Here is a 12,219-nt window from a genome sequence, read left to right on the forward strand (position 1 = left end):
TTTCTTTTAGTCTGCTCTAAGTAATGTCACTCAATTTCAGCTTTACAATGTCTAATTTATTTCAGGAATATTTTAAAAACTGTTACTGTTATTTTCAGAGCACTTTATTGGATTAGTCCCTATATCCAGGGTATATAACTGCTGCCATTTCTATCCTTGGAAAGTTTCACCTCTAGATCAGTGACATAGCTTCATTTTTGCTCCCAGATAACTTTTCTTAGGAGTGCAGTAATGCTGAATGAGACTGTAATTAATTTTAGTGAAGAATAAATAAAATAGCCTCTTTAAGAGGAGTTGCTAGTAAGGGCCTCTTGGATGTGTTCAATGAACAATATTCATGAGTATGTGTCTATGATTTCCCTTTCTTCAAATTCAGTCTAGCCTTCTCTCCAAATTATGGTTACATTCATAAGAATGTACTCTATTAAGATTTGATTTTATGTCCTGCTGAACTCACTTGTGATTTTCAGAGTCCACACAAAAGTAGCATTTTATTTATTAGATGTATTTTGGTTTTCTAGAATAACTGAGACTTTACCACACCACTTAATAGTCTGACTGATACTATGCTGCATTTTTTTAATGAGTGAATGTGGTAAAGGAAGATTAAAAAGTACTGAATTCTAGTTAAAATGGATTAGCAGTGCTTGTTTTGAACGTATAGGGTTAGACTAAAGCATTATTAATGAGCTCAATGCTTAAAATAAGTGGATTATAGTAATAGGCTCCTTATGTCTTAAAAGAGTTGTCACTGTCTGCTTGTAAGGGAATAAAAGATACAGAACTGTTGAAGTTGGAGCATATTTATTCTGCCTTAGGTTTCAGAGCTTCTGTGTATTACCTCATAGAACTGAGATTACTATTTGTAGTGGATGAACTGGAAAAGAATGTGTAGTAGTACTAATGAAGACCACTGATGATTAAGAACATTGAGAGGACAAGCTGCTTGCTGCTTTATTTGATGTCTATTTCATACTCACAAGTAGAATATATCTGGTAACAGTGAGAAGCTCCATCTGGAAGATCTCAATCTGTTAATTTATAATGCATGTAAACAACTGGTAGGAGTCCTCCAAGTGTGTCTATCAACAGTTCCTGCTCTTCTTTTTGTAGCTTCCAGGTTGATCCCAAATAATAAGTTTTGAATTACATTTGAGTAATTTTTTCCATGTGTTTTTATTACTGTTTCTTTCATGCATTATTTGATCCTTTTGCTGGAAGAGACTGAATTAGTGCCACACTTCTGTTGGTATCTATAGCTATGTTCATAATTAATATGAAAAACACCAATGTACTATGTCTCAAATCCAGTATGATTCCTTGGTCTTGTTTATTCAATCTGTTGTGAATTCTTTTTTCAGGCCTGGATGCTTGGCTTCTATTAGCATGCAGTAGCTAGGAAGAAAAAAGTCTGTGCTTGACCAGCAAGATATAGGGTTTGAAAATTATGCAGATTTCTCCCTCTTGTGGGGAATGTAAGGATGGATGATAAAGGTTAAATCCAGAGGCAGAGTCTCGCAAGCAAAGATAGCCTGCTAAAGTAGCGTACAGTCTTGCCCTGCATTCCCTTGGTATGCATATAGATCAGAAGGGGGAATCTTAGTGCAGTCCCTTGAAAAATACCCCCTTAATAGCAGAGCAAAGTCACCCTCATAGGGTTTATGAACAAGAGGTTTCATAACTAAAATACTTATTTGACATGTAGTGCTCTCAGGCCTGATTTCCTTGCACCTCACCATGATTATCTTTAGTCTGGACCTCAGCTTTCCATAGGTTACCCATTACTGATTTGGCTTGTGTAACTGGAGACAGCCTCCTGTGTAATCTTGCCTCCTTTTCAGCAAGTTGAAGAGAAAAGCAGTTATGAATGAAAGCAGTATTTCCATTGCCTCCCAGTCTAAAAAGTGAATTCTATTTTCAAGGAACAAACCTTTGGCAGGTAGCCTCTGTTATCTTAGCTTTGTATCACCTCTGTATCACCTTAGCTTTGCTCAATGACAAATTGTTGTGCAGTAGTCTTTGTATTTTTCAAAATATGAGAAGTCCAGTATATATGGCTTAGTATTCCACATATTGCAGCTTCCTGATCCAATAATTTGTTTGTCTACATCCCACCTTTGCTTCCATTTAATCAAGTCTTCCTGAACCTTTAGCCTGGCTTTGTCTACTTCTTTATGTCTGCACTTGCCTTTTTATATGTAGAGGAAGGATCCCCAAGACAGAAAGAGCTGATGAAATGTTACAAAGGCCAGAGTGGTTCCCAATATAGAAGTAAAAGCATGTTGAATGCTCACTTTGCTTCTAGTCACTATCATTAGCAAGAAAATAACACTAGTTCCCTAAAGTAGAATTCTCATACACTCTATTTTTAAAGCTATTGAATGTGAATGGCAGGAGCTTTGTTCTGATTTTTATCTTTACTCAGGTGGCTCCAGTTGTGCTGGGTAATACTTTTGAAATGCTGTGAAAATTGAAATATGCAGGAGTACTGTCCAGCTTGCATTTGATTTAGGGCTTTAGTAGTAGTAATTTAAAAGTAGCCTTTAAGTTACTGTTTGGAAGTTGAACAGAGAAACAGCTGTGTTTCAGAGATTAAAAAATATGGATCTGGAGTTGAACTGAGATTAATTTGTGTCTATTTTTTGTGTTAATTTGTGATGGTCAAACAGAACCACTTGCAGGTCCAGCAGAAGATGGATGACTACTCTAGTGATTTCTGTCCATATGTTATGAAGTAATTATTTAGTATATGTTTCTGTGTTTTAAGAACATTAGTCCTGAATAAAATAATTATACTTTGTGATGTCCAGTTTGATGAAGAGTAGAAAGACTCAAAAATCTAATCCAGGTTTGCTAGGTAAGGAGCATTATATTAGCATGTCTTGGGTTGTGGCTATTTGGAGATACATGAAATCTTGGAGCTACAAGATAGGTTCAACATATTATATATGTAGGTTTTTAAGCACAAGAACACAAGCTCAGAATTTCTTTTTGCTCTTAGCCAATGTTTTAGAGGTTTTGGTGGACTTCTATTCTTAACTTTGCAGTTCTTGTAGCCATAACACTTTAAACTTCTACTTCTTACTTATAGCTGTTCTCTCACTTAAATACTACCTCAGGGCAGTGAATTCTGCATGGACAATGCAGTCTTAGAGCCTAGGCTGGAAGAAATGAATTTTGGTTTAGACTTTCTCAGCAAAAGGTAAAGGATGTCTGCTTTTCTGGAGGGGATTTGTTTCATGAAAAAGGAGATGGATTTGTTGAAATAGAAGATAGCAGTTCTTTGGCTCTGGGACTTATTTTCAAAGGCTTTAATATGTCATCAACTTTCCCTTCTTCCTCCCTCATTCTTTGTCAGTGTTACATTAGCAGGACTGAGTTTTGTGGTGAAAGGACTTGAAATGTGAATTTGAGATTAATTTGTTACTACAGTGCTTAAACAAGTTCAGATAACTCTAGCATTGCAAGACTGTTTTTGGAAAAGGTTTTATAACTAATCTCCTTTGTTTACCCTTTGGGTATTTTAAGTGTGGTAAATTTTGATTGCAGAAAGAATCAAAACCATGCAGATAGGAAAAAAGTTTACATTAAACCGAAAACTGTGTTGAGTGTCCTGCTATGTGTGTGTGTGTGTTTGAAAAATTAATCTTTAGCAGTACTGATTGATGAATTTCCCCTCTCAAAATTACAGATCTTGATAAGGTTTTTCCTTTCTGAATGGCCAGAGGTGCAACAGATCTGGTATATTTCCAGCTGGCAGTTTCTTTCCTTTATTCTCAAGTGGTTGTGATCATTATTTTCCACAGTGGGATTGAAATGACTGCAGTGATGTCATACAGGAATTCATTCCCCTTTGTCCCAAATCATTGTCTACAAAGTAAAAGTATTTTCAATGCTAATGCAAACTAAAAGACCCATAGTAAATCAGTATAAACTTAACAGAAGAAACTTAAATGTTATTCTGCTACTAAGAAGTCATGTTGGAGATTCATAAAGCTTAACAATTTTTGTCTTCAGTAGAACCTGTTGATACAGGTATTGAAAAAAGTTTGAAATAACTCAGGAATTACATTATGTGTTTTGTTTAAAAAGCTGAAATATGATTCAAGTAACTTATACCTTGGTTGTATAGACTGATTCAGAATCTTTCTCGGGCAAGTGACTTCAATGAAGGCTGTCATTTAACCTTCTGTTCTGCTTTCTCCTCTCCATTCCCCTTTCCTGCCCCTTTTATACCAACTGAAAAGTAAAGCCCTACTTTTTTGTTCATTAAGGAAATCTGTCATATGAGAAGCAGGAATAGACTGATAAATTGACATCTCCCTGAGCCTGAAGATAAGCTGCTCAAATGCTTTCATTGCATTAAAAGGGAGAGGAGAATAGGTGTCTGTAGGGTGCCAATCACCACTGAGAGAATCCCTGGAGAGCTACCTTAGGGCCATTAAGTGAAAGAGTTACTGTAGAGAACATCATACAGGAATGCATCCAAAGCAGAGGGAGGTTTATCAGACAAAGGGAATAAGAGCTCTCATATTGCTGCTCTGATGCCACTCCAACAGGAAGCTTCCTTCTGGGAAAAGAAAATGATAACACATACTGACAACACTGCAGGAATATCTAGTGTGTTTCGGTGCTGTAGGGTTAATTTAATTATAAAATTGTTATGTTTCTGTGATTGCAAATTGAATGGCATGGATTTACCAAGCATTTCTCCTTAGATCACAGGAGTGATTATATTACTGGAATGTGTTTGGGGTTAGTTGACTGGATGACACGTGCATTTCAGGTGGGAGGAAATCAGTGTCCTGCAGATGATGTTGATGTCATGTATCAGGAGAGCAAGAAACAGTGCAGAATTTACCATGATTTGGTAAAAGGTTGAGACTCCTAGAGAGAGTTTTTGGTTTTGTTTTGGTTTAGCTTTTTGGGGTTTTTTTATGTTTTGAGAGACATTTTTCCCTAAATACTTTAATAGTTGTTTGTTTTTTTTTTTTTCTGGTCTATATGACCTTATTTTTTATCAAACTTAAGTTTCCTGAAACTTGTCTTTTTTTTTTCCTTCTTTTAGCCAAAAATGCTGCATGAAACTATTCTGAAGATGCTGGTTCTAGATGGTGAATCAGTCTATACCTTGACCTCACATCCTATTTTGCTGCTTATAGCCAGGATAATCCTTGTGAATTCAAGACACAAACTCTCATCTCTCCAGGTAAGAAGTATGTGACTAATGACTATGACTACCCGCTACTTACACCTTAATTGGTTCTCTCGTTTTCTTCGTACCTCATTGAATTATTCTGACTTTGATTTATTTTCCTGTAGCTCTGAGGCTCTTCCCTCTAAGAAACAATTAGGACAAAGTGATTGCAATTAATCACAAATATCTTCTTCTTAAAGATAAGCTATTTACTCACTGTCTTCATTAGCTGGAAAAATTAGAAAATTTAATACAACTAACTTTATCCAGACACATACTTTGTGTTATTATTAGTCAGGGGGTAAGCTGGGAATGACCAATAATGCAGCTTACGTATCCTATACCCTTTTTAACAAGCTTTTGGATACTGTTAATTGTTACTGTATGAATTCTAACTCTGAATCTCTGTTGTGTATGTGTGTTAAAAACAAGCAGACATGATGACGCACCTCTTAGAGGGTCTGTAGCTCCCTTGTAGTTTGGCAGCAGCCTGGTTGGTAGCAGGACTCTCTGGAAGTGGGGGACTTTTAACAGCAGCAACTTCTTGTTATTGAATTCCAGTTGAACAAAATTTGGCTAGAGATCAAAATGCCACATGGCCTGTCTTTATGCTTGGCTGACAACATCCATTTCCAGCTGGGTCTTTGTATGAGTGATGAATTAAACTGTGTGGGAGATGTTGGCTGTACTGCATTTCTGGAAGCCAAGTTCTTCCATCATTTTCCTTCTTATTCACAGATGAGTGCTGTTGAATTTCAGCAACTGGGTCAGTCAGAGAAACAGAAAATGTACCTGGTATAGAAAATTCCCCTGATGCGTCCTCCAAGAATGACATAATGGGGAAATTTATTCTAAAGGGTTGAGGTTCAATTATTTTTATCTACATTAAGTTTGAATATTAGTTCAAAGGCAACAACTGATAGGAGCTACTTTCATCAACTGATTGGTGTAGCAATTAAAGATTGCCCTTCTTTTTCTTTTCAGCTTGATTCAAAAGTGGCCTCTTAATACTTTTGCTGCTTTAATTGTAGTGCACATAAATTTAAAACAGTGTAAAATGCTTCAAAGTGTATTGCCTAAAGCATTAATAAAGCCCTGTATGTTATTTTACATGTAAGAGTAAATGCTTAAAATAATCTCCTAATTTTCAATTTTACTCTCAAAAAACATTGCAAATAGAATATTGTACGCAGCTTAGCTGGCTTATCTGAAATTTAAAAAATATATTCTCACTGATTCTATAATTTCTAAGTGGTAAGCATAAGGTCTCAGGACATTGTATCATTGTATCCCACTGTTGTGTGGGAAAATTAGTACTTCATTGTATAAAGCTAAACTCAAGTAATTTGAAACTTGTTACTTAAATTGCCTCTAGGTTTCTAAATAAATGATGAAATGTTGGGATCTGACCTCTTTCACAAAGCCTGTTTGTGTGCTTTACTCTGATAGCTTGATATCAAAAGTCATCTTTCATTGCTCTTGGAAATAGATGCTATTACTCTTTTTGATAGTTCCTTTCTAGGGACATTAGAATCAGCTCCATGTAATTAGTTTAGATGTTTGTGCTTGAATACTGCACAACCCTTAGGTCAGTCTGAGGCATACCTGCATAAAAAGTTCAGAAGATGGGTGCTTCTGAAGCAATCAAACATCTTTCATAGAAAATGATTGGTGTGCTAGCATCACCAGAATAATAGCTCATTAGAGCCTCTGTAGAGGTGTGCTCTACATTCACAGATTATAATCTTTAGTATAATTTTGAGACTAGAGTATTAAAATTCATTTCTCCATGCATTTTCTCCTGTTGCAACTAGAGAAGAGGTTAAGAGACTGTGGGGGATTTATGCTTTGTGCACACAGCTTTCTAAAATCAGGTATTTCCTGGGCTGTAGTTCAACTCTGCCTGCTGTAGAGTGATTGCTTAGTTCAGTAAAATCTTTGCCCTTCTGAAGTTCAACATACAGACATTAGGAATTTCAATTGTGGTTGTAATGTATTCTCAAGAGCAATTCTGCTCCTATTCTGCCTCTCTCAGACTCCTTTATGCTGCCACTTGAAGAAATAAAAGAAGGTCAAACAGAACAGGAAAAAATTTATAGAAGGATGATAGTGAATTATCAGAAATACTGACGGGCTTCCATATAAAGAGTAACTAAATAGTTTAGGACTCTTCAGGCTGGAAGATTGCTGAAGAATGAGATCATGGCTTTCTACTAAAATAATCTAAGTTACACAAAAGAAGATAAGTAGGAAACAGCTGGATTTGGGTTTTTGGTTTTATTTGGGTGTTTGTCTGTTACAAGAGTTAGGAGCTATGAAATCAAAGTAAGAAGTGGCTGCTCCAAAATAAATGCATACACGTATTCCTTATTTTTGCTGTTCACAGCATTTCTTACCAGATAGTGGTACTAAAGATTTGCAGGGTTCAAAGAGCAGTTAGATAAATTAATAGAGGGGAAAATCCATCAAACCCTTGAAGCACTGTTAAACTGCTTGGATATGTTCCTCTTTACGCTAGGTTATGTTTTTTTTTTATAAAACAACTATTTTAGACAGGTTTGTATTTTTTAGAAAGTAGAATTGATTAGACGACAAAATCTGTATTATAAAGCCACTTTCCTTTTTTTTTTTCTTTTGTTTTCTTTAAGGTCTGTACTTGTTATGAACTTGAAGTATCTATATTTTCTTTCAGAGTTTACCTTGGTGGACTCTAAGATGTATAAATATTCACCAACAGTTGTTGGAGGAGAGATCACCTGAGCTATTTACTCTTGCCCAGGCCTGTGTAAAACAAGGTATATTTCTACTTACTTGTTTTATTGGCTTGCAGCATCTCTTTTAAGATATCATAGGGAGGGGAATTTATAGTCATAACTGTTAAAATGCTTATCAGGCACTTATGTAATTGCAATGAGTGGAGAGGGGACAGAATTTCACTTAAGTTGGCATGGACTTGTAAGGCACATACTGTTTTTCAGCCTCAAAGATGAAAATGTGATTGTAGACAAAGGTTTTTTGACAGTGACTAGTTTTGAGAGTTTTGGATATGGTTCTCACATATAGATGATGTAAACCACGCCTGATTATTTAGTGAGTTTCTTTCTGGTAGATTTTGCTGTCTGTTTATTTTCTCAGTGAAGCCATCTGGTATTTCAAACAGGTGCTTTCATATTCCATAGAATAAATACTTTTAAACCTTTTATTGTCTTTAAGTAGGGCTTGAATAACCCGCTTGCTTGTCTATATCAAGTTCTCAAGAAAACTTTGTGTTATTTACTAGAGAAAAAGACCTTCAAATTCAGGAGAAATTATGGTTTTCTCAAGTGTTAGATCAGTATCATCACCTGAATAGAAGACAGCTGCAAGGATTCCCTGCTATTCTGAAGCAGCTGTTATGCAAAACCAATGGGACTTAGTGCAGTTTCCCATCACTTTGGCCATGTGCCAAACATGGTATGGGGAGCCAGAAGGATGTCATAAATTTGGGACATCAGTGCCACATACTACATCAGTATAAGTAACGATGTGAAGCTTTCCTCAAAGGTCCTTGAAGTCTCAAAGTGCTTCAACTTGTCAAGCACTGTGAGTAAATGGTGTTTAGGCAGTGGTAAGACTGTTTCCCAGTGTGCCGTTTGAGTTCATCCTATGGCTTTAGCACAAGTAATCTTGTATTCAGCTCATTGAAGCTTGCTAGCTGTGGAAAATCTAGTTGTAATGCACGATTAAACACAATAACCTAACTTTTTTTTCCTTTGAAATTATATTGTGTCACTCCATGCAAAAGTTGCATTTTTGTGTGGTTTCCACTTGTACCTGCATACCCAGTATTTTGTAGGCTTGGAGTAATAGTTAAGTTGCTAGTTTGTGGGTTTTTAAAAAGAATTTTAAAATCTCATCTTTGAAAAAGTTGTTACTAGACAGGATTTTTCTATGCAAATTTTGATTTAGTGAATTTAAAAAGCTGTGTAAAAACTATATTCAGACTTGGCAGCTTTCTGTATTAAGTGAAAGGTTTTGAGGATTAACAAATACTGACAAAAAAAAACCATGCCTAGGAGATTAAAACAGTAAAATCTGTTTATGCAAGATTTGACTGCCAATCTCTAAATTTAAAAAAAATCAAAAAATTCAGAGAAAATGTTTTAAAAAATCTTTGATAATGATATTTTTTATAGTAAGACTTTTTAACACCATTAATAAAGATTATTTGAAAAATTAAGCATCCATTATGAAACACAGCCTCAGTGCTACAACCAGGTAACCAGTTCTTTTAAAGTATTGTGATGCTGTAAGCTTTTTTGGAATTCTTATTATCTAAATATTTTTACAAAATGCAGAAATAAAGCATAAAGCAAAAACCCACTTCCATTTAAGACTAATCGGCATGAATAATTTTCAACTTAATGGTCTGCATTTGCAGGAATATTCTCTTGTAATTTACTGTACTTTGGTAGAACTTGAATATATAAGAAATACAATACAAATGCTTTAATGCTGGATGAAAAAAAGTCAAGTCTTCTTTCGTAAAGACTTCAGATCTGTTCACAAAAGTACTTTCTCCAGTTCAGATGGAGAACATGATCTTTATCACTCAGGAAGTCAATAATTATTAAAATCAACTAAAAAAAAACTCAATACACAAACAAAAAGCCACCAAACAGAAAATGTCTTATGAAACCTAAGGCACCATTCAATGCTCAATCTGCTGTTGAAACTTTAATTTGAAGCTTTCTACTTAACAGGTGGGTATTAGCTCAATATTTTGTTCTTATGTTCTTTAGAAGGTCCAATACAGTTAGAGTTGTTTATTTTCTGCAGAAGTGATATTTCCCAGTTCAGCTTTGCTGTTAAATATAAGCAAAGATTGAACTTTTCTTTTTTTCTGGTAATAATCCTTAGATATATAACTTGAAAAATGCTTTAAATCACATATCTTCTATACACTGTCAGTGAATTTTTAAATGTGTGAAGGTGTAAAGAGCAACAGACTTTCTCTCATGGTATATTAAATGGATTTTTAAAATATCATTCTCCTGAACTGCATTCTCATCTCTTTTCTGTTTCTTAATTTGCAGTCACAGAAGCAGAAGATTTGTTCACAGATGGTGAAAGCTGGCACTTAGCAGTTCAGTTCCATCTTGAGTCTGCCTACACGTTTTTGTTTTACTATGAATATAAAAAAGCTAAATACTGTTTCAATATGGCTAAAGACATAACAAAACTGCAGATAAACCTTACAGGTAAGGTTTACTTTGCTTGTAAAGTCTAAGAGGATGATTGGTTGGATCAAACTAACTTATGGCTGGTTGGGAATTTTTTGTGATATATCCAAGGAGTAAATAACTGTAATTTGAAAAAGCTTGATGTTTAACAGGTAGGTCTTACTTGTCTTCCTAAAATTAGTATTGCTTGGAAGAGAGGGAGTATTGCTTGGCTGCAGGGAGGGAGTTGAGTTTTGTGCAAATCTCAGTGACTGTGTCATATAATTCTGTCATAAGTTACTCAAGCTCCTTATAAAGAGAGTGAGGCTTTCTGTTCCCGCAGTCTACTTCTTAAAAAAACCTAAAAATTTAAAACCAGAACTTTTTATTTCTGCATCTTGTGTGTGTCAAATTCTAGAAAATTGTGTAGTAGAACCATGTGCTGCTTTGAGGAAAACCAGAGGTATTTCAAGTTAAATAATTTCTGAATGGTTGAGGAGTTGGGGTATTATAAGCCTTCTTTCTAGTGTTTCATGTCAAATTCTATGTCTGTTGCATCTACTGGTGTCATGATGAATATTTTTTGTTTTGTTTGGTTGGAGACACTTATAAAGGTGTCTGCATGATGATTCGATACAGTCACCTTTTCTGCCACTAGCCTAGATCTACTCTGTATTAGTAGCTTTTAGAAGTCGCTCCAGGGATTGGTATCATCATGGAAAATAAGTAGGGAAGTTAAATTTCGGATGAACAGAAATCACAAGGATTCAATCACTATGGAGACTTCATAATTATCCTTTCAGAACATATTTTTTGGTGTCAGCAAGATCAGAGTGCTGCACTTAAAACTTTCCATGTATAGGTATAGATCTATGGTCTAGCTGGTCCTGCTAGGCAATCAAAACAACATAAAATCACACTTTTCTGTGTGAGAACTTTTGATTGTATCTGAATAGAAATGCAAAAAATCTTTATCTAGTTTTTTCTTGAACACCTACTAGTGGAAAGAGCTAAGGAACTGAAACTTGCAGCTTCCTCACTTATTGTATCAGTGTATGCCACAAGGCTCCTTCGTATCTAGGTTGGAACTGCAGCTTATTCTGTTTATACCATGAATCATTTTAATAATTTAATTTAAAAAACCCCAAGCCATCAGCAGCAAAAAAAACCCTAAAACACACAAAAAACTAAATAAAACCCCAAAGAAACACAAACTTTGAGAAATTATTTGGAAGTCCATGCTCATTTATTCAAAGGTTTTAAAAGCTTACTTTGAAAGATGTATAATGGAAATAATACATAATACTTTATATCTGATTAAAATCTATACATTTAAATTGATCCTATCCTCTTTTCCCTGTATGCAACAAAATCTGTGCACGTGGTGTGTTCCAAGTGTGGCACTTATTGCCAATTTGGTATTATTAAGTACTGTTCTTTAAAATGAGTCAAAATCTTGTTCTTTTTATTAAAAACATCAGTACCTATGATGATAATCAGTTAATTACATTTTTATAGCTAGAGTAAGTAAAATCAAAGATACAGTCTTCATGTTGGATTTTTTTTTTCCTTTAAAGGAGATCTTCAGATTTTGGATTAATAATTTCCTTAAACCAACTTAGAAAAAACCTTCTTGTTTGGAGAAGGAAAAAAAAAGACTGGATGCAGTGGAATTATTTATATTTTTTATTACTTTACCAAGAGGTTATGATAGTCCCAGAGAAAGATCATGGTGACACAGTATCTTGGAAAAATATTGTGAAACTCTTAAATGTTCTGTGGTTTATCTCCATAAATCTATTAACATAGTTATGTCTAACC

At 35.0% G+C, this 12,219-nt stretch overlaps 1 protein-coding gene across 3 annotated transcripts in view; it reads left to right on the plus strand.

The window, feature by feature from the left end:
• The window catches only part of TTC27 (tetratricopeptide repeat domain 27), a 114,181-nt gene that overhangs the window by 11,020 nt on the left and 90,942 nt on the right, over window positions 1-12,219 (plus strand). For all 3 annotated transcript variants that reach the window (XM_004174637.5, XM_072927212.1, XM_072927213.1), the window contains 3 exons: window positions 5,069-5,209; window positions 7,890-7,992; window positions 10,273-10,437. In XM_004174637.5, the coding sequence (XP_004174685.2) occupies window positions 5,069-5,209; window positions 7,890-7,992; window positions 10,273-10,437 (409 nt within the window). The remainder of the gene's footprint in view (window positions 1-5,068; window positions 5,210-7,889; window positions 7,993-10,272; window positions 10,438-12,219) is intronic.

Source organism: Taeniopygia guttata, chromosome 3 (assembly GCF_048771995.1).
Source record: "Taeniopygia guttata chromosome 3, bTaeGut7.mat, whole genome shotgun sequence".
In the NCBI taxonomy this organism is placed as follows: Eukaryota; Metazoa; Chordata; class Aves; order Passeriformes; family Estrildidae; genus Taeniopygia; species Taeniopygia guttata.